This window comes from Natator depressus, chromosome 22 (genome assembly GCF_965152275.1).
Source record: "Natator depressus isolate rNatDep1 chromosome 22, rNatDep2.hap1, whole genome shotgun sequence".
Taxonomy (NCBI): Eukaryota; Metazoa; Chordata; order Testudines; family Cheloniidae; genus Natator; species Natator depressus.
This window is the reverse complement of record NC_134255.1, coordinates 17,879,966-17,901,279: the sequence shown is the minus strand read 5'-3', so window position 1 is coordinate 17,901,279 and position 21,314 is coordinate 17,879,966. Positions and strand designations below refer to the sequence as shown.

At 56.8% G+C, this 21,314-nt stretch overlaps 2 protein-coding genes and 1 long non-coding RNA gene across 3 annotated transcripts; 2 read left to right on the top strand and 1 right to left on the bottom strand.

The window, feature by feature from the left end:
- Positions 1 to 91: 91 nt before the first annotated feature.
- TAGLN (transgelin) lies at positions 92 to 11,179 on the bottom strand. The gene is made up of 5 exons (XM_074936861.1): positions 11,045 to 11,179; positions 2,548 to 2,747; positions 2,262 to 2,439; positions 1,320 to 1,422; positions 92 to 662 (listed from the first exon to the last, which is right to left on the bottom strand). The coding sequence occupies exons 2-5, from the start codon at positions 2,725 to 2,727 to the stop codon at positions 518 to 520; spliced, it is 606 nt and encodes a 201-aa protein (XP_074792962.1). The 5' UTR covers positions 2,728 to 2,747; positions 11,045 to 11,179; the 3' UTR covers positions 92 to 517.
- A 45-nt stretch (positions 11,180 to 11,224) lies between these two features.
- Positions 11,225 to 14,208, top strand: LOC141976052 (uncharacterized). Its single transcript, XR_012636053.1, has 3 exons — positions 11,225 to 11,363; positions 13,794 to 13,956; positions 14,075 to 14,208. It is a non-coding gene; the product is annotated as an uncharacterized LOC141976052 (long non-coding RNA).
- A 4,213-nt stretch (positions 14,209 to 18,421) lies between these two features.
- On the top strand, positions 18,422 to 20,444 carry LOC141976010 (palmitoyl-protein thioesterase ABHD10, mitochondrial-like). Its single transcript, XM_074936755.1, has 4 exons — positions 18,422 to 18,594; positions 18,817 to 18,928; positions 19,240 to 19,377; positions 19,974 to 20,444. Exons 1-4 carry the CDS (start codon positions 18,422 to 18,424, stop codon positions 20,442 to 20,444), a joined length of 894 nt encoding a protein of 297 aa, XP_074792856.1.
- Positions 20,445 to 21,314: the final 870 nt, after the last annotated feature.

Below are 21,314 nucleotides of genomic sequence, written 5' to 3'. Positions count from 1 at the left end.
AGCACTTGGTTTTGCTTGTGCAAGATTTATTGAAAGGCTGGGTAATTCCAAGTATGCTACAGGTACGTGCTTTCCAATTTAGCCTTCTCGGGGGCGGGTGTAACATTGTAGGATGTTTGTAACAACCTTCTCTATAAAACAGTAGAAAAATCTAGCTCACAATACAATTAAGTCATGGGGAGTGAAGCAGAGAACATGCAAAGGTCTGAGAGGAAAGGCGACATTGGGAAATGGAGCAAGCGGTCAATATTTGTGGCTGAAATAAAGCTGCTCCTATAGAGAAATACTTTGGGAGGGGGAGTCTCCCCACCTCACTCCATGCATCGCCTTGTGGGCTGGGGTTAGGTGTTGTTTAAAAGTTACCTAAATTAATACCAATGGATTTGTGTTCGGTCCAACTGGTGGCCTTTGGCGCTCCGCTGGCTCTATTCACATTGGCTGCAGCTGGGCTCTAGTCAGGAGGGAGCTAAAGACTCAGTTCCTATGGTGGGGTTTGTTTTCTCTTCTCCATGGCTGTCTAACTGATGATCTGCCGGGGCCGCCCATAGCCTGTCATGCCAGCCTGCGAGGCCCCCTTGTTGGTGCCCATCTGTAAGCCAATCACATTCTTCCCTTCCTTCAGCTGGCTGTCGGAGAAATCCCGTTTGTGCTCCTGCGATTTCCTGGAGAGGGAGAGAATCATTCCAGGCCCCTGTTGTCCTGTGCATCCCATCCTGAAGGGACGCAGCTGATGGACAGGAGGGGATAGAGCAGGGATGGGAGAGGGGTGTTGTGTCCTTCCTCCCTTCCCCTCTCCCCCCAGCCCAGCTGGGCTCTGCACACCTCTGGGCTTGTGCAGAGATTTTCCCTGGAACTAGAGCTGGCCCAAACTTTTTGACTGGGGAATCGTTCTGACCAAAACCACCAGCTTTTCGTCCGAGTGTTCACGGAAAGGTCCCTGCTTCCATTCCGTTTGTGGGAGCAGGGGAAAAGCCTGACACTTTGTATGGAAAACAGATGTTCAAAACCTGACAACTTCCTGGCTTCTTGGTGCTTTTTTGTGACAAAACAGATTTTTTGGCTGTGGGAAGTTTCATCAAGGACAGAGCCACTGAAGTTTCCTGCCCCGGATAACTGATGGTTTGACCAGCTCCGCACACAGCCCCCAGCTGGAACGCAGGGGAAAGGCAAGAGACCCTGTGCTACCAGCCAGGAGGCATGGCACCCATTTGGAGGGGCTAGCATTGACCCCACCCCCTACACCTCTGCTCCCGAGGGCCTGCCCCCAGCAGCAGGAGACGCTGAGGCTGGGCTGTGGGGAGGGACACTTTGCTGCTTACTTCATAAACCAGTTGGGGTCCCCGCGGTAATGTCCATCGTTCTTTGTGACCGCCAGGCTGCCCAAGGCCATGACTGTTCTCTGCACAGCCGCTATGTCCTTGCCTGCAGAAGGAAGGGTGCGTCCTACGTGACTGCCGGAAACCTCTGTGTGCATGTGGGGTGTAACTCAGCACCCGCATGGAACGCTTTCCTCCACCCACGAAGCTGGGGGAGCCTCACTCAGGGAGGGGCACAAAGAGGTGAAGCGCAGTGCCGGGGTGTACCCGGACCCCAGGAACCTGCTCTCACCCCTCCCCCCAGCAGCACACCCTGACGTGCCCTGACACAAAAGCACCACATCTCGCATGGCGCATCCAGGAGCGCAACACACCCCAGCACTCCGGCCTCCCGGAGATCTGGGCCTGGGAAGCCCAGGCCCCATTAGCTTCTGCAGCATGTGTGTGTGTTCTTTGGGATTTGGCTGTCGAACACGCCTGCGAAGAGGCGAATGTGTTACCTGCTGGCAACTTAGCAAGTGAGCCACCACTCAGCAAGGGCTAGTCAGTCCTATGCAGCAAGTACACACCAATCAGAGCAGGGCCTACCCTATTTACACTCCCCATTCCTGGGGGAAGGGGTGTCTACCCCGCAAGAAGGGGCTCAGGGAGGAAGCCCAGCTCCTAAAGGGAGCGCCACACTTCAGCTCACTGTTCCCTTGGATGCCCCCATCCCTGTCTGTCTCCATCTCATGTCTTTTGGTTTATACTTGGATTGTGAGCGCCAGGCACAGGGACCAGCTCTTTGTTCTGTGCACATGTACAGCGCCTAGTGCCGTGGGGCTCTGGTCAGTGACTGGGGCTCCTGGGGGCTACAATAATACAGGTGATTAAATAGTAATGCATGCCTGGATCTGCCCACCACATGAGCAGGACCAGCTGATGCACCCAGCCCCCTACCCTCACCTTCAAACAGGTCGACCGTCTGGAAGATGTCTGTTTTCACCACACCATAGTACTCAGCTGCCTTCAGGAACTGGGCCACCTGCTCCATCTGTTTGAAGACCATGGTGGGAGGAGGTTTGGGGATTTTCACAGGCTTTGAGCCTTCTGGGTACAGGCTGTTCACCAGCTCGCTCAGCACCTGCAAGCGAAGGAGAGGGTAGACTCAACATTAAATGGCCCAGTGCAAAGGGAGCCAACAGATGGCATGGCCACCGCCATAGAGAAGGGGCAACCAATCCGCACTTACTATGCCATTCTTCAGCCAGACCTGGAACCCCAGTCTGCCACGTTCAGGGCGTCCCACGCCAGCCCCGCACTGGGCCACGATCCACTCCACCAGGCGCTCTTCCAGTTCATCGTCATACTTCCTCTCGATCTTGGACTGCACATCCCTGCTCAGCCCGTAGGAGGGTCCCTTGTTTGCCATGTTCACTGATGGAATGAGACCTGGAGGATGGGGAGCAAGTTGTGTGAACCCTGCCTATGGCAAACAGAAGCTGGGTTGCACTGTTGGCTCTCTCCTGCCCACTGAGCACCCTCACAGGCAGCAGAGACAAGGGTCACCCGTCATGAGGCCACTTGCTGCCCACACTTACTAGCCAATTCCCATTTCAGGTCCTGCAACTGGATCTGGGAGACACAATGGACCCCGAGTTTTCTTTGCCCTCCCCAGCACCTGCTGAGCTGCTTCTCAAGGGCACTGCTTCTCAGAGTCTGCCCTTTGCACACCACACAATAATGGGGGTTCCAGCTCTCATGGGCACCTGCCGTCCCACGCCCCATCACGGGAACGTTCTCCCGTATCAGTCGCACGTGTCTGACGTGGCTGTGGGAAGACCCTGCTGGTGGTTTTGGCAGCAGGAGGAGGCAGAACCGTGTCACCAGCCCGCTCTCCACCGAGCGCCAGCGTGTGCTCCATGGAGCTCAGTTTGGGAACCTGTGCGCGCGGGCGATTCCCATTGGCACCCTCCTGGGGCACTCGACTAGCACAAGCTGCAGCTGGGCACCGCGCTCTGGAGTGGGAAAGGAGCCGGAGAAGACGTGGGTATTCACCAATGCTAAACACAGCCTCTGGAGTGAGTTAGCGAGGATGAGGGGGGTCCAGGCCAAGAGGAGATCTGCTATGCACAGCACCAAAGGGCTCCACTCTATGTTGCGATGCAAAACCTCCCCAAAGCCAGACTCCTGACATTTATGTCCTCCCTGCTTCCACCAGTGGTCTTGTGCCCTCCAGTGCACTGAGCGCGGTCAGCAGCAGAGATCCGTGGTATGCAATGTTACCCAGCAAGGCTCCGATTTGGGCTGGGGTGTACCACTGCCCTGTGCTCAAATAAAACCGAACTGTTTGCAGAGGAGAGGTCCCCCAGGAGCTGAACTCATGGGCTTGCTCCCGTGTGGCGGTCCATGACTTCAGCTCCCAGTCTGTGATGCTGCTGTACATAACTGCCGGCCCAGATCCAGGCCAGGTGCTCTCGACTCCATTCCACACGGCTGAGCTGGGTGGTGTGAAAACAATCCATCCTACCTTCCTACCAAACCTCCCACACCCAGGGGCCCAAGGCACCGTGCAGACAAACTGACACACAAACGCTATAGAGGGATCACTGCACCCCCCACCCCCACTGAGCTGCAGCACCCCTCCTCCCCCAACACAGAATGCAGTAGCTGTTTAACATGCACAGCAACATTGCCCAGCGGGACGTGGCCCCCAGTCTGTTTGCCATTGCTCTCAATCCCCTGTAGAGCCAAACACAGCAAGAACAGCCACACGCCTAGGAGCGGCATGGTGCAGCCACTCACAGGCACCTGGACTAGATTTATCCAGGAATGGGGCGTTCTGCTTTAGCATCCTCCTCTCTTGGAGGAGAATTTCACCCGCTCCTTTCTACTGGCTCGTGACAGGCTCCCTCCACAGCTGCGTGCCTCCAGTGGCGAAAGTGGACTGGCTCCTGTCCCGGGATGGGGAAGATGACAGATTGCAAAGGAAGCCCACCCTGCACTCACCCTGAAGCTCCTGCCCTGAAGGACCTATCCTCCAAGAACTTATCTTGTTCGTTTTTGAATCCAGGGGCGACATTTTAGATTTTGGTGGTGGTGATGGAGGGACAACTAACCGTGATTCCAAAGGCCACTTGGGCACCTGAAAATGTTCTTGTTTTTTTTGCAGATAATACCTTAGATACAGTATTCCTGGCAGATAATTTCTAATTCCTATATAAAGAAAGAAAATTAAATAAAATATTAAACCCACTCAGCTCTAATATTTTTCTGACAGCTTGTGTCAATTAATTTAAGGGACACTGGTTAGATTTTAAAAATTAACGTATGTTCTTACTTTGTTACTAACTCTTGAATACAACAATTGAAACAATTGTAGAAAAACCCTAGATGACTTGCTATCATTTTTTTGCAGTTCATCAAGCTTGGAATAGATCCTTTAACTTTTGGAAACATCCTATAAGGGCAACAAGGCCCCCCGAGAAGTTTATACTGCACCTGCCTGGGGCTCTAGGGGGTGTTACCCCACTACAAATAATAGACTAGAAAATGACTTAACAGGAGTGAAAGTGACACTTTCAAGTCACTTTCACAGTGTGGCCAACCCCAAATGTTCAAAAACCAGGAATCAGGCTCACCAAAAATCATGAGATGGGCTTTAAAATAATGAGATTATATAAAAATAGATTTGGGTTTTTTTTTTTTATTTACATTCTGCTTTTGAGCTTTTAAGGTGCACTGGGGTCATTTTGAAGCTTTCGCCACAGCCACAAGGGCTAGAAACGTCATTTTTCTTTAAGAATGAAGGCTGAAATCATCACATATCACCAGACTCCAGGAGCTGGGGCTTTAAGGAAAACAATTATCATGAGACTCATGACAAAAATCATGAGAGTCGGCAACACTGTTTACACTTCTGTTTAAAGGCTCATTCCTTTCCAGAAGGCTCTTAAAACACAACACTCCAGTGATTGAGTTGCAGTTTTCACAGGAGCATATTTTAAATCAAACACCAAGAAAATTCAACATTTTAAAGTTGGGGGGAAAATTGAGACTTCTGAGGTATATCAGGGCCACTGCAGGCAGGAAAGGAAAATAAATAGGCACTGGAGCTCTTGGCAGCTCTTCTTCTTGAAAGGAAGTTGGAGGGTCAAATCTTCTAGTCCTTAAAAACTTCTATTGCCATCAATGTCTCCACTCATAGATATAAACATCACAGTGACCATGTGATAACATGTGTGGTCAATAACTATACACTTCATATCCACAGTTACACATCTTCTATGCATTGGCTCAGGGACCACATTTTCTGACATATTCTGAACAGCGCTGAGTGCCCAGATCGTGCCCAGTGAATTATGCAAATCATGACAATAATGGTTGACTTTATGGACTCTGGATGCAATTTCTGTTTTTTGTTCTGGAACTGGTCTCAATACAGCTGAAACCCTAAGAATTTGATGTATAATCACATCTGATACTCAGACGACACTTTCTCATTCCTTCCTTTTCTCAAACTCAGAACAAAAAAAAAATGACAAAACAAAATGGTTTTCAGTTAAAATCTAAAATTGCGCAGTAGCATGACTGTACAACTCAGCCTGGGGCAGAACCTGCCACCCATTGGCAGGTAAGTGCTCCCCTCATTCTCTTTCTTTCTTCATTTTTCCTGACCTCTGTACTGCTTTTCATACTGTCAACCATGACCTCCTTCCCAATCCCCTGGGACCAATTGCTGGCGTCCCAGAGAACTGACCACTTTGGCTTTGCTCCCATCCACCAGAGGCCTCCTTTTTGCAGCATGCCGCAGAGAGAAAGGCTGGTCCAGTGGATGGGGAGCTGGCCCTGGGTTCTACACCCCCGGTGCCCCAGGGACTTCCTGTATGACCTCAGGTCAGTGCTTTAGGGACAGCGTCTCAAAGGTTTTTAGGCACTCAAAGATGTAGCTAGGCATCTAGTGGGGTTTACAAAGCACCTAGTCTTCTAGGTGCCTAAATACCACTGAAAATCTGGCTGCGAGTCTCTCTGTGCCTCAGTGCCCCACCTGTACAATGGGGATAACAGCACTGCTGTACCTCACCGAGCGGCTGCGATGTGAGGCGCTCAGATACTACAGTGATGGGGCCACCTAAGTACCACAGGTAGAGTGGGAACCTCTCTACACCACTGCTAGCCCTTCCCTGGGTTTTGGCCCCTTCTTTTCACTTCTGCCCCTCACAGCTTCCTCTTTTCTGAATGTAACCTGGGCTCAGAGGGCTTGGCTGTATTTCTTCTGAGTCCCCTCTCTTTGCCCTGTGACTGGGGCAGTGCTCTGTGTGATCGCACAGCTACCCAGAGACATCCAGTGCTCGGGAAGGGCGGGGTCCCCCTGCTCTGACTGCGCTTATTGGAAAGGCTCACACAGAAGTGGTGACGGCAGAGGAGTTCTGCAGCACCAGGCGCCCGTTCCCAGGAGGAGAGCAGCCCCAGCTCCTGCTGAGAGCCCCGGGGCAGGGCAGTCACTGGCATGAGCTCTGCAAACTCAAGAGGCAGCACGTCGGGCTGCATGGAGCCGCCAGTGGGATCCGTGCTGATTACCATGTAAGGGCATCCCCCCGGACAAGATGGCAGGTAGCAGCCCGTGTGCGTGCGAGGGAAGCTCTGCCAGCTGGGGCGGTTGCTGAACTGAACTGGCTGACCCGAGGATGGTCAGTGCCTGGCTCCCACGCAGAGAGGAGACGCCCCAGTGGGTCCTGCCCCATCCACTCCCACTCGCCAGGGCAGCATCACTCCATCCAGGCACTGCCCAGCCCAGCTCTAAGCCGGCCACGCATTGGGGCTTCCAGGGGCCCAGAAGGCTACTGGCTCATAGACAGCACCCCTGATCTCACACACAGGGGCAAGAGCTGGCTCCTTTGAAAGAGTGCTGGTTAGGGCCAGGCGTTAGGCAAAAGCCGCATCCTGTAGTCTCCCAGCTACCCCGCTGTGTCAGCGCCACAGATCCCCTAGGATTTAGCAGGTCCCAGCCAGATGGGCATGGCTAGAGACGGCTCTTCCTAGCCTCCACTTTTGGGTGCTCTCCCTCAGTGACTCAGCCTGGCCAACCCCAGACGTTCCAGGAGACCGGGCTCAGAAGCCACAAGCCTGGCCTAACCCTCACGAGATGGTTGAAATGGTCAACGCTGGGCCTCGCCCTCTGCCGTCTGGTTTCTGAGCCCTTCGGATACTCCCAACTCACAGACTCAAGCTTTTCTTTGCAACCATGATGCTGCGCAGCTTGGGTTCTCCTGGCTCCAGGACTCAAGGAGCTGGGGCCGTAAGGAAAACACCAGCTATGGCGAGACTTGCAGCAAGTGGCGAGAGCTGGCGGCTGCGAACACTGCTCTGCGGCCACCTGGCTGGATCTGGGGCCAGTCCTGGGGGCCGCAGGCTGCCTCAGCACAGGGCCCTGAAGCACACAGTGCTCAAGGCTGCGTGAGCTGGGGGACAGGAGGGGTTGGTACAGCTGAGAAGGAGGAATTTTTCCGAGATGCCGCCATCAGCGGCCAGTAGGTAATGGGCCCTTCTGGGCCCAGCCAAGCAGCATGTCTGGGCGGCCGAAACCTGAAATAAAAGCCCGGGGCTAGAGTTCTCCCCATGCAACTTGGCTGGCACTGGTGGAGATGCACCAGGGATGGATTTGTCCCTTTGAGCTCCACACTGCCAGAGCCTGAGCCTGCTCCCAGCAACACCCACACGACCCCCTGGCGTCAGCACAGCTGCCCCGGCCTCGCTGAGCACAGTCAGGCCCCTGGTTACCAGGTGACTATGGAACCGGCAGGGGTACAGCAGCAGGAGAGTGGGACTTTCCAAAGTGCTCAGGGTTGGCTTCACTCTGCTTCCATGCAAGTCGCTGGTCAAACTCCTGTTGGCTGCAATGCAGCTGAGTGTGGCCAGTGCTGAGCCCTCTCGAAAACCCAGCCACAGCCTCTTGCTCTTCCCTCTGAGCTTCTCTCATGCAACAACGATTATGGCCAGTTTCTGTCTCCCCGGGGAATTCATGCTGCAAGAGGCACAAGCAACCCTCAGCTTGACACTGTCAGTAAATAAACCAGCTCAGGCCCCAGCCACGGAGCCCCCTTTGTCTCCACACGGCAGCCGCTCAGAACAGTCTATTCAAATTCCACCGCTGCCCATGCCTGGAGGGTGCCCCTCTGGATTGGCCTGGTCCCAATTTGTGTGGGGCAGAGAGGGAGGGGTGCATGCAATGGCACTTGGAACTTTTCCAGTTCTTTCCCTGCCCCGCCATGATCGCTGGGGCTCCAGCTCCCAGGTGAAATGGAGAAATCTGCTAATACACCAGGTGGAGACAGGGAGTATCAGTTCAGAGTTAAGAAATACCCACACCTGAGCTGTCAGTGTGCAGAGATCCCACTAGCTCTGCCTGGCAAGCGGACGGCAGCCTCTCGCTGCCTGGGGTGAATGCCCCTAGATAAGCAGTGGAGAACCTGTCCATCAAGGCCAGACTTCACTGCTTCAGGAAGCTAATTATTGCCTGCTAAGGAGAAACCCAGCGCATTAACAAATCATTGGCCCATCCTGTCTGGGCGCCAGCCTAGGAAACTTGCCCCTGCTCCAGCGGGCAGCCACTTCTGTGTCTATGAGTTTACCTGCATCCTGAACATCTAGTCCTCCACCTGGTCCCTGTGCATCCCACAGGGCGAGCAGCATCTTGTCACACTGGGAGTGACAGATTCACAGACCTCAGACCACGAGAGACCACTAGGATCCAGCCTGGCCTCGTGTAAAACAGGCCCCACCCAGGGACTCCAGGGCTGGGCAGCTCTAGAATGTGGCTTGTAGAAGAACCTAGGTCATCAGAGAACCAGAGGCCTGGCCAGTGTGGGATGCTACCAGGTGGGTGGGGAACAGCCAGCCCTGGACTTTAACCCCTTTCCAATTACCTAAGCAGACACGATTCCAAAACATTCACTGGCTGCAGGTCTACAGGTGCCGGCTGCTCATTAGGTCCCAGGGATTTGCCCTGGGGGCAGGTGTTTCCTGTTGGCCCCCAGCGCAGGGAGAGTCCCACAGGATGCCAGTCTCATCACAGACCAGGCTGGAGGGGAATGCACCAGCCCGATCCCTCCCAGCGGGGCCTGCACAGAGCAGACTCCCTGGCTAGCACCCGCCGCACACACTGGCAGGTTTTACAGGCAATCTGGTTACCCCCTTGGACCAATGCACCCAGAGACAGCTCAGCCCCCCCGGCCATGCTGCCATGCGGGCAGGATTCTGCAGGGAGCAGGGCTGTGTGGGGCTCTGCACTCTCTTCTGTGATGCAAGGCAGCCAGCAGCTCTGCAGGCAGGCGGGCATTTCCAGCATGCACCTGCCCCCAGGACGGAACCAGCCCCACAACCACCCTCTGTTGAGGAGATCAAAACTGGCATGAGAGACTTAAGGCCCTCGCTACCTCCCCCGGCCCCAGAACGTGGCTGAAAGGCAAGGGCCGGACTGGACATTTCTAGGAATGTCGGGGATTTCCCGTCACCAGGCTGGCCACGTCACAGGCCAGGTACAGGCGCCAGACTGTTTCAACGCCTGTGTGTGCAAACGGCAGCTCCCGACACTTCTGCTCACAGGGCCCTTTCTCTGTGGCCCAAATGGCTTCACCACAAGAGGCCGCCACCAGGCTGCCCTGGACGTGCACTCCTGCAGTGGGGCAAGGAGCTAACCCCACTGCCATGTGGGGCTGAGGGCCCCCTTTGCTAAGGAATGGGTCAGCAGACACAGCACTCTGCGGCCGGTGTCCTGAGGTCGCTCTTACAAGCGGCCTGTATCATGTCCTGTTCTTTAAAAGTCCCTCAGAGGCGCCGTTTGTGGTGCTGGCGTCTGCACCTCTAAGGGCTGAGCTCCCCACCCCACAGCGCCTGGGCCCTGACCCTCTTGTTATGCCCAGTCCGTGGGAACGGGACACAGCGTCCAGCCGAGCTCCTGCGAGCCCCGAGCATCTCCGACCCCCACCCGTGCAGCATTTCCAGGCGGCTTCGGACAATCCATCCAGCCCTGGCAGGATCCGTGTCTCCCGCTTCCTGCTGCCGACGCCCCAGGAGCTGCGGCGGCCCCGCGCCCCACCCAGACCCCCCGCGAGCCCATCACGGGGCATGGCACGGGCCCAAGCCCCAGCCCCAGCCCCAGCCCGGGGAGTGCCGTGGGAGGTGCAGAAATAACTTCAGTTTTTAAAACAAGAACCGGGGCCGGGAGAACCTTCTTCCTTCCTCTGGCAAGGCTGAGCTCCGGGCCCTGCACCGCGGCTCGCGGAAAGCTGGGTGGGTGGGCTTGGGACCGCCCCGCCCAGCGGCAATGTACCCTCCGGCGTCCCCCCTCGCAGCTCGGCCCCCTTTCGGCCTCCGGCTGGGACACCGCTCAGCCCGGGGGGGACAGACCCTGGAACTACCGCCCCCCTGCCAGTTTAGCAGACGGGGAGAGGGGAAAGTTCACAGGGAGCAGCCCCCCATCGGCGAGCCCCAGGAGCCCACCGAGGAATCAGAGGCCCTTCTGGCAGGCTTTCCAAAGGAGCGCCGGAGGACCCTCCGTGCAGTTCCTCGCCTCTTCGAGCCCCGGCAAGCAGAGAGCCCAGAGCAGGGCTGCTGTCCCCAGCCTCCCACCCTGCTGGCTCGGTTTAGCCAGGAAAGCAAGCATCGGCTCTGCCTGCCCTCTCCTTTGCCCTGCGCCCCCCCGGCCGCCCCCTCCAGGCTCGCAGCCGGAGGCTCGAGGATGCACTTACAAGAAGATGCTCGCGGAGGAGGCTCTGCCGGGAGTCTGGGATCTGCCGACGCTGGAGGCTGGCCCTTGTGCTAAAAGGCCAGTTCGGAGCACAGTGATGTCACCAGCACCCCCGCCGGGCCCCACCCCACCAGCCCCACCCCGCCCCTCTGTGTGAGAAGCCAGGCCCCTCATCACAGCAGTGACCCTGCGCCCAGGCACCATATTTGGGGAAAGACTCCGAAAGACAGTGACCAAAGAGTCTGCGGGAAGCATTCCCCACATGCCTGGAGCGAATGGTTTTCGGGCCGGGACAAAGCAGGCTCCTGGGATCTGATGGAGTAAGTCCTTTTATAGACAGAAGCTCACCAGGCTCCTGGTGAATGTACAGGGAGGTTTTTGTCCCTGACTTCATGGCTGGTTTTCCCGTGTGCTCACATTCCCCATCATCGGCAGGGCTAGAGATCTGTGAGCAAAGCTTCCCAGAGAGCCTGCCTGCGGCAGCCAGGGGACAAGCCAAGCAGCCCTGGGGTGGCAGTGGGCTGTGCGAGCGCGGGGCCGGCTTTTCAGCAAATCACCTTCTCCATTTTTAGAGAGAAACCTTCCCTGTTCCTGCCAGCAGGGTCACCTAATAACCCCGGTCATTTCCCTCCACACCAAGGCTGTTTCACAGGCTGATAGCCCCTCAGGCCAAGACTCTGATTTCGGGGGCCTTCACTGCTGGGTGCCTGGTAGGAGACACCATGGGGCCTGTTTTCAGAACTGCAGAGCACCCCCATCCCAGGCACAACCCTGGGTCTCCAGTTGTACATGCAAAAAGAGAGGTGCCAGAAGCCACGGGGCCGCTTTTGAGAACGTCGGCCTTTGCCGTGGCTTCCCAAATGCTACACGTGCTCGCCAGCCCCGGGCCTCACAGAGGGAGTGAATGCCAGCCCCTCTGAGCGGGGAGTGACCCGCTGCCTGATAGCGCCTGGCAACGTGACTCAGCAGCTTGGGAAGGACCGCATCGCCAGGTGTATGTGCAGGGTGCCACGGGGCGTGGAGGGAAGTCACCTGGGGCGGGAAGCATTGGGCTGGGTGGCCAGGGCCAGCACCTCACCGCTTACAGAGTGCGCCGGGGGTTAATGACCACAAATGGTCAGGAGTTTGGGGTTCTGTCATCCAAAGGCTGGCACCTCCAGCATTGGCTCTCACGGCACCGTGGCCCAAAGCTGGCGCAGGGAAAGGGGGGCCCTCTACTGCCTCCCCAGCACCCGTGCAGGGGAAGGGGCTCCTGCCGGTACCGACCCAGCCCAACCCTGCTCGGGCGCTACGGCCTGACCCGCTTGGAGCGCAAGTTGGGGAAAAATGTGATTTGGGCAAATGGCAGGTGTCAGTTACGAGAGCAAAATCGTACCCCGAGCCGGGTCACAGCCCCCAACGTGAGGTGGCAGAGTGAAGCCACCTCTGTCCCCTCAGCTGCAGCAGAGAAGTCGGAGTCTCCACCACAGGACTTAGCTCGGCTGGGGGCATGTCGCCCACCGCACTCTGAGGGAAGGAGAGAGGAAGTGGGTCTTATCCCATCCCAGGGGAGGGGCTCGCTTTAACACTACACTTGGGTGTGAGCAACATAACCCCAGCAGCTCCCACTGCCTGCCCAGGACCTCTCCTCGGAGCCCGGAGGTGCCCCAGGCTTTTAGTGCCCTGATTCTGGCTGCGCTTGTCTGGAGCGGGATGCACGTCTCGTCATTCTCCCACCAGGTACCCGGCCCAGCCCCCTGGGGAGTGAAGCAAAGTCACTGGGCCCGAGTCTCCTGGAGCAAAGTGCATGTAAACACCCCTGCTATGCGGCACCCTAAGCCGAGGCCCCAGGAAGGCCCACTGGCTGCCCAGCGATGGATTTGAACAAACCCCGCACAGACTGAGGACAATGCCCCTGGGCTCAGGTGGGCGCTGGTTGTCAGGCCGGGCTGCGAACCCCTTTTCTGCCCTGTGGATTGCTGATGTTTGACAATGAGAGTGGCTCTGAGGTGAGGCTGTGACTCTCGTTCATGAGGCATGGGGGAGCCATGCAACCCTCCTGCACCCCAGGTTCCACTGCTGGGATGCTCAAGGGTTAATGGGACAAGGCACGTGGCTATGCAGAATTTGGGGTCTAAGCCACCCCCCCTGCAGCCTGGGGACTGCTCTGTGGGGGCTGCAGGGACAGCCTTTACCCGGCTTGATCTCTAGCTCAGCTTTGAAGCAAGAATTTCAGCAGCAAAGCGTTGCAGCGGAGCAAGAGTGACATCGCCTGGTCAGCTGGGTCCTCGGGACCGGAGCAGCTCCGTCAGACTAACAGCTGAGCTCCCACAGTGGGGAGCCCAGGGCAGGGTGGACCCTGGGCCAGTCCCACACAAAGGCTCCAGGATGCACGCAGAAGCCTGGGGCTAGCGGGGTCCCAAAGCGTCTGCCGTCTCCTCTGAGCTAGAGAGACGTGGTGACAAGTTTAAATAAACTGCTAGCAACGGGGCATGATGGGCTCATGCGCTTGCCTTCCCCTCCGGGGGCAAACGTGGCTGGGTTGCAACCAAACATGAAATGAATCTGGTGGGGCTTGTGATGTGTTACCCCATGTTCTTTATGAAAACATGCTTATGACATGAACACGACATAGCTGTACTTCATGCAAGATGGCTCATGTGAGGTATCATTGGAGAGGTTATGATTTACCGAATGCGATTATCCGATTGTGTGCCTGCATCATTTCTGTATCTAAAGTTAGGAATATTGACTAGGTATCTGTATTTCAGCTATGCTATTTTGGGTGACACCCACTGCCAACACTTCAGGTACAATGGAAAAGCCAGACAGGGCGGATGGCCCATCAGCAAGGACAATGGACTGTGAAATGCTTGGCCTTCCTGTGGACCCTCCATACTGCCACTGACTCATGGAGGCTGTGATAAGAGTCAGGTACTACCTAAAACACATTACCTGGGACTTCCTGTAAATTTCCACTGTAAGGGAAGGGGGGGAGGGGGTCAAGTTTTGGAAACAAAGGATTCCCGCATTATGTCAATCCTATTTACAGGTGGGGAGGAAGGCAAACAGGACTCCTCCTCTCCATGGCCTGTTGGCCCAAGTAGAGAGACTGCAAAAGCCACCTGAAGGGAAGGCAAGTGGGGGGAGTCCAGCCTGAGACAGGGGTCCAGTCTGAAAAGGAGCATAACTGGAATTCTGAACCACAGAAACTTTGCAACCTGCCTGCAATAATATCTAGGGTGAGAAATACTATTTGTAACCAGCTTCTTTAATGAAAGTAGCTTAGTTTGCATGTTTGATTTCACTTGCTTAGTAATCTGCTTTGTTCTCTGTGTTACCCCTTTTACCACTTAAAATCTGCCTTTTATAGTTTGTTTATTATTAAACCCAGTGTCTGTAATTTCTAACTGGGGGAGGGGGCAAGAAGTGTGCACACCTCTCTCCACATTGAGGAAGGGGGAAAATTTCATAAAACCTTTGGGTTTGTACCCCTTAAAAGGAGTGACCACCGGCGTGCTGGAGCAAGTGCCAAAGCAGAGTCTTCCCAGAGCTGAGCTGCAGCTGGGGGTAGCCCTGCCTGTGTTTATGTGTTAGAGGAGGCTTTAATAGCCTGACTCAGCAAGACAGGTTAAAGGGGGCCCATGCTGTCCGAATAGGTAGACTCAGAGGTATCAACACACCAGGCGGCTTCCTAAGGGGCATAACCCATCACAGGCCTCATCTCACTGGGGGGATACATGTGTGCACAGCATAATTTGCACCTGATGGGATGGTTGCCAGGCCCTGCTAGAGTGGCCCTGCCAAAGTGACCCAGCTCTGCAAAAGCTGGGGCTGTTGCAGGTCAAGGCTGAGTGTCACTGGTAGGGGGAGCCCAGCCCCCTGGCAGGCGGAGGGACAACAGAGCCGTGTGCAGAGGACCCAGCGGGTGCTCCAGAGCAACTCATTTGCAGTCCCTTCTGAACACCCACAATCCACACCTCAAATTTGCTTTGAAAAGAAGATTTTACATCTGGGGATCTGACTCCCCCAGAGACTCAGTGTCTTGCCCAAGTCATACCCAGACTCGGGGCATAGCAGGGAAGTAACCCTAGATCTCCTGAGCCAGAGTCCAGTGCCTGAGCCTCCAGACTCTCCTGACACACAAAACTGAAGCTGTGACACCTTGTGCTCGTTAGAGACCCCCAGCACTTGTCACAAGTGGGAATGCTAACCCCAGCCTCCCGGACAAATGATATTCTGCCTCCCTATGCCCCCCTACAGGCTTCAGATTCATGGCCCCATTCTCCTTTTCTATCTGACGCTGTGGTGTAGCATTGCTGCGTGTCCTTAGATTGCGGGGCCATTGCAGCCCAGAGATGACGGCATTTCCCTGCCATGCAAAGCTCACCAACTGCTCTGGGCTACCAGGTGCGGTACATGTGCACAAGATGCTATTTATAGTAGTTATGTGGCCTTGCTCTACACCTGGAACTAAAGTTAACTCTAGTTTTTCCTTTACCAACCCCTGACTCTTAGAATACCCCTTAATTAATACCATTAATTTATATGCCTAGTCCTTACTAGATTGCCAGACACCACTGAGAGAGACCCCTTGAGTAGAAGAGAAGAGCTTTGGAGGGTTGTTTTGTAAGTACTGTTCCATGGTGGTTGGCTGATGAGGAAGGGGCAGGGGTGTGGAGGTGGGAAATTTATTGAGAGCAGGTGAGTAAGTGGAGGAGGCTGGTGTGTGGAGTACAGTGGCAGGGAGCAGGCATGTAAGTGGGAACAGGTGTGGTGGCTAGTGGCTAAAGGGGTTGGTGGATGAATGGCTGGAGGGAGAAGTGCACAGACTGTGAGTGGATCAGGGGCTGGGTGTTGGGAGTGGAGAAATGTGAAGAGTTAGTGGAAGGAGGATGGGGAGTTGAAGCATGGGATGAGTGTAGACAGGGGCAATAAACAAATCATCTCTTGTAGTTCTCTAAGTGCTCTGTGCAGTGAGGCTGTTATTAGCAGTCCAGTTTCATCGCTAGGGCCCAGCAAGGGGAAGTGATTCCTAAGCTCACGTAACAAGGCTGTAGCAGAGCTGCTAATTGGTCTTTCTCAGTAACATTGAGGTTTTTCTTCCTCTAGCAGCCTTGGAGAAGCCTCTGACCTGCTCAGTGCAAGTGCCTGCAGTGTGTCTGGGATCAGGGCTTGCTTGTGGCATCCAAATGGCCAGGCTTGTTCTCTAGCCAGCCATTCTCCCCAGAGAGCCCCAAGGACTGGTGCCCATCTCCAGTTGTCCTGGTGCCATGTGTTTTGGGCTGGACAAGCGAGCTGGCCTGCCCCGTGAGTTACAAGGGGGTGAAGTAGAGCTGCTAGGCTCTGCGTGAAGGCTTCGTGGCTGAAGCCTGGGGGTGTGCGCGTGTGCAGGGTTGGGCGTTGCTCATCGGGCAACAGACTGAGGTGCTTTGGCTGCTTGAGTCCTTGCTGTTCTCAGCTGTCCGCCCTGAGCATATCTGGCATAAACCCACCACGCTGCTAGAGGAGTGAGGGTCTGGGCTACCAAGCACAGCGCTGTCCCGCCCTCTGCAGCAGGGGAGCCCAGCATCTGGGCACTCCTGGCTATGGTGCCTCCAACCCCGTTGGCTTCATTTGCTGCTTGTCTGCCCGGTGCTCCCCCAGACCCCAGCCCAGGTCAAGCAGCATCTCCAATGTGGTTCCCCTGGAGAGGGGCCAGGCCTGGCCATGCTGTGTGGGTGGGGAGGCTGTGTGCTCCCTGGTCAGCGGCTGGCAGCTGTTGAGATAAAGCAGGTATCAGCTCACCTTTGAGGTCACTCGCTCAGGGAGGTGCTGGGCTGCCGTGTGGTTAGCTGACTCCCCACCTGTAGGACTGGCTGGCCAGCCCTGGCTCACGCTGGGGGCCCTGCTGGTCTCAAGCCAACGGCTGCCAGGTGAGTGAACAGGGATCCCCTGCATCTGAGCTGGGCCATTGTCAGCTGGGAGGTCCCCTACAGGAGCACGGAGCTAAGCGGGAGGACGTACCTGCTCGGCAGGCCACACAGCTCCTGTGCCCAGGCTATCAGGGAGAGCGTGCACACATGTGTGAGTGTGGGGCACATCTGTGCCCCTGGGGGGCCTGCTCCTCAGTCCCTGCCTCAGGGGGCTGCACTAGGAAGCTGACAATCCAGTGGTGTGGGGAGGGGAGGGGCCCTTGCAGCAAGTGCCCTGTGGAGTGAAATGGCTGGAGCCCCTGCTCTGTAACCCGTGGGATGCATAAATGTAGCCAAGCTCCTTAGCATCCCATTCACCCCCCATGGCTACCCCCAAAACAACCAGCGAGGGTTACAAAGGCCATGGCAGCACAATGCACCTTCCTTCTCACAACAGGGATGCTGTCATTCGCTGCTTAAGGGGGAGGGGGGGTGTGTGCATAGGGCGGGATTACGACAGGATAACGACCGTGCGGTATCTCACCTCAAAGTCCTCATGGGGACAAGGCCAGGTAGCAATTACTCCACTGTAACTAGCTGAGATCAAACCCTGGAGCCCTCTGCCCAGCTGTAGGTGGGTGTAGAAACCCACCTCTTTAGCAGCGATGATGTGGAGGTAACGTCTACTGCAGGCTCGGGGCTGTGTCGGCACCGGAGGCTGCGCACACCACCCCAGTACCGGAGGGCAAGGTCCACCGTGATAACAGCCAGCCACGGCCGCCCCATGGCAGGCTGGGTGCGTCTCTTCCGGGGCACTCCAGTGCTTCCAGCCACGCCAAGACACTGAGGTGCCCAGGAACAGGAGGAAAATAACTCGCCAAGCTCCCCGCGGCCTCCGCGAAAGCTGCTTGTTCTGGCTATAGGGCCGGGCTTGAGCCACAGCCTCTGCACCTGCTGGAACAAAACTGCCGTGAGTTTCGGGCTGCAGTGTGCAAACTGCAGCTAGTGCTGGCCAGAAGCGATCTCGGCAAGGCCCCTCCCCTGCGTGACCGCTGCTGTCTCCCGCTGCTGGCCCCTGCCCTGAGAGAGGCCCCTCTGGCTGGGGTCTGGCCCAGGGGGTGACAGCTGCAGGCAGTCACTTGTCCTTCCCAAAACCCACTGGAGAGGCAGCTGGGCAAACTGCTGCTTCCCAGCTGCTGGCTAAGGCCTGACCCAAATCTGGCCTGGGCCCCAGCCATCCCTTCTCCTAGTGGCCCCAGGCCAAGCTGGCACTGGGACCCCCATGTGGTGGTTTATGAGCAGGATGAAAGGGCTGTGAGTGGGGGAGGGTGCCCACATGGTGCACCACAGGTCCATGCCAGGATCCCCACACCCTCTGCTTTGGGGTGGCCAGACTGTGTCCCCCCCCAGTGTGGGATGGCTCTGCTGCTGCTGGCAGCTGCTAGACACGTGGGTAACACCTCTGCCTCTATCCCCCCTGCAGCGCCAAGCTCCCCGGCCCCACCATGGCATCACCTTTATTCTTGTCGCGGGGAGCCCTGCCCCGCTTGGCTTACAACAGGCTGGCCGGTCGCAGCCCCGGCATCGTCTTCCTCTTGGGGTTCAAGGACACCAGAGCTAACCCCAAGTGCCTGGCCCTAGAGCAGTTCTGCCAGGAGTCGGGACGGGCTTTCCTGAGGTAGGTGATGGCCTGTTGAAAGCAACATCGTCTGGACTCTGCCCTGATGGCACAGAGATCTGGAATCCCCTCCAGCCGCCAGAGCCACCAAAGCCAGCTGGGGGCAGGAAAAGCAGGGTCTGGGAGCAGAGCTCGTGAGCTGCTGGGGGCAGAGGGATCCCCACCCAACAGGGAGGTGGGGGACTGTCGCACCTGAACAGCTCTGCACCTTTGCCCTCTCAGCTTCGACTACACAGGCTGCGGCAGCTCGGACGGGTGTTTTGAGGACTGTTTGATCGGCCACTGGAAAAACGACGTCCTAACAGTGCTGGATGAACTCACCAGCGGGCCACAGGTAGGAGGCAAAGCCAGCAGCCCCTTCTGCCTCTGGGTTGGGGCAAAGGGCTTTGCCTGCTGGGGTGCAGGTCCCAGGGGGTTCTTGCAGCAGGGAAGCTTTGCCCAACAGATAGGGCTCTTCAAACCCCTTGGTGCCCCCGTGCAGCAGATTCACGATAGCGCTTGGCTGGGCTGTAGGAGAGCAGGCCCTGGGCAGAGGGATGGAGTGGACATAGCACCATGTCACTGGAGTGTGGATGAGGCAAAGGCTGCCCGCTGGGCAGTGCGCCTCTCTTTGACCATGACAGTTCCCTGTCTCCATCTCTCTAGATCCTTGTTGGGGCCAGCATGGGAGGCTGGCTCATGCTCTTAGCAGCCCTGGAGCGGCCAGGGAGGGTGGCTGGGCTGGTGGCCACAGGAATCGGGGCTGATGCCTTCATAACCCTGTACAGAGAGCTCCCTCCGGAGGTAAGCCAGGGTCCAGCACACAATGCATTCAGTGTAGGAAAGGCCCTGAGCCCTGTGTGCTGGGCAGAAAAGGGGCGGGATTGTATTCATTAACCCACCACTGGGAACAAATGCCTAGAGTATGTGAGCACTACCAGAACCCTGCTGGGAAGCGAATGCACCTGGTCTCAGCTCTGTCCCTGCTGAGCGGGGAAACAGACACCAGGCCCAGACTGTGAGTCCTTCCAGCGATCGCGCTCTCCCTAGAGACCTATTCCTCACTGAGCCCAAGAAATCGCTCCTGGCCTTCAGCAAGGAGGGGGGGACATTCCTGGCACCCCTGCTCCCAGTGAGTCCCAAGGAATGGGGGGATCAAGCAATTGCCCGTCCAGCCGGGGAGAAAGATCCAGGCTGCTGCTGATCTGTCTGGAGTCTCTCCCCTCCCACTCTGGTCTGGAACCAGAAAGGGGCTTGCCCTGCGGCTCCGGCTCGTGGGAGTAGGGGGGTAGGGTGTCTTGACAGCCCAAGGTTTTGTGTAGCTTGTGGGGCAAAAGCATCTCCCTGATCCCAAAGCTGGTGCTGACTGACCTGTGCATTTTCTGCCTATGGGGGGGTAGGTGAAAGGCGAAATGGAGCAGACAGGAGTCTTTAACTACGAGATGGCTGGGTCTGGGTCTGTGCTAATTAAGCGGGAGTTCTTTGCAGAGATGGAGGAGCACAGTCTGCTGGGGCGCCCGTCCATCCCCATCACCTGCCCTGTCCGGCTGCTCCATGGCATGCAGGACCAGTTCATACCATGGGGCAGGGCCGTGCAGGTGGCTGAGCAGCTGGAGAGCCAGGATGTCCGCATCACGCTGTTCAAGGGCGGGCAGCACGGACTGAAGGGAGCGGAAGAGCTGAGGGTGCTCGTGGAGACGGTCAGGGACCTTGCTGAGAGCTTGCAGAGAGAGCCAGGGCTCGGAGAGAGAGTGGAAACAGCTGTGGGAACAGACCCTGCTGATGGGGCAGCGGTGACCAGACAAGGAGCCCCTTCTGGGCCCAGATGCGAAGCCAGGGAGCAGGGCCATGCTGAACCTAGCCCTGTCTAATCAGGTAGTGAAGAGTGTGTGTAGTGCTGGGCCCCCACTGCCCATGGCACCCCAAAGGCCCAAGCCAACCACCTTAGCACCAGGAGGTGCTCAGATCCTTGGCTTGCTAATGAGCTCCCTGCAGGTGACTGCGCTCAGCTTGTAGGGCTGTGAGAGTCTGCTACTGTCCAGTGAATCTGGAAAGTGGCTCCTGGAAGGATCCGTGGCCACAGGGATTGAACGTGGGTCTCTGGGCCTCGAACAGAAAAATGGCTCAACACCCTGCCCTCCCCATCACAAACACCTGAGAAAACCCCAAAAGGGCTCAGGTTTTTGAGGAAAAACATTAAACTTTCCTGAAGAAATGGTCAGTGATGCTGCGCTGTTCGGGCCTGAAGCATCCCCGGCTCGGTTTGTCAGCTGGCAGCTGTGGTGGCCCTAGGGCACTCCCTGGGGCAGAGCCGCACTGGGGTCACAGCAGGGTTTGCACAGCTGTCACTGGCCCCATTCAGGAAATAAATCAGTTCCCCCAATTGTTTCTCTGCTCTTGCCTTCCTGGCCTGGGAGTGAACAGGCTCAGGGAAGGGGGTTGGACATTCAGCCGTCCCCCCTGGAGTTCCCAGCGCTGTTCCACGGCCCACTGCCTGTGGGGGGGGGCTGCCATGCAGGGTGTTGCCTGAAGCACTCTCGCTGAGGGGGCCAGGCGAGGAGAGGCCTGGCAGGTGCCCATGCTTTGGGCTCCATCAAGGCTAGATGAAAGGGAACAAAACAGGCCCTCTGGGTCAGGATTGGCTTTGCTCTGAGCCTGCCGGGCCAGGCTGGCTTTGTGCCCGTGGGTTGGGCGTTTCCCCATGCAGTGGCTGCAGTGCTGCTGCTATGGCAGGTGGGGGT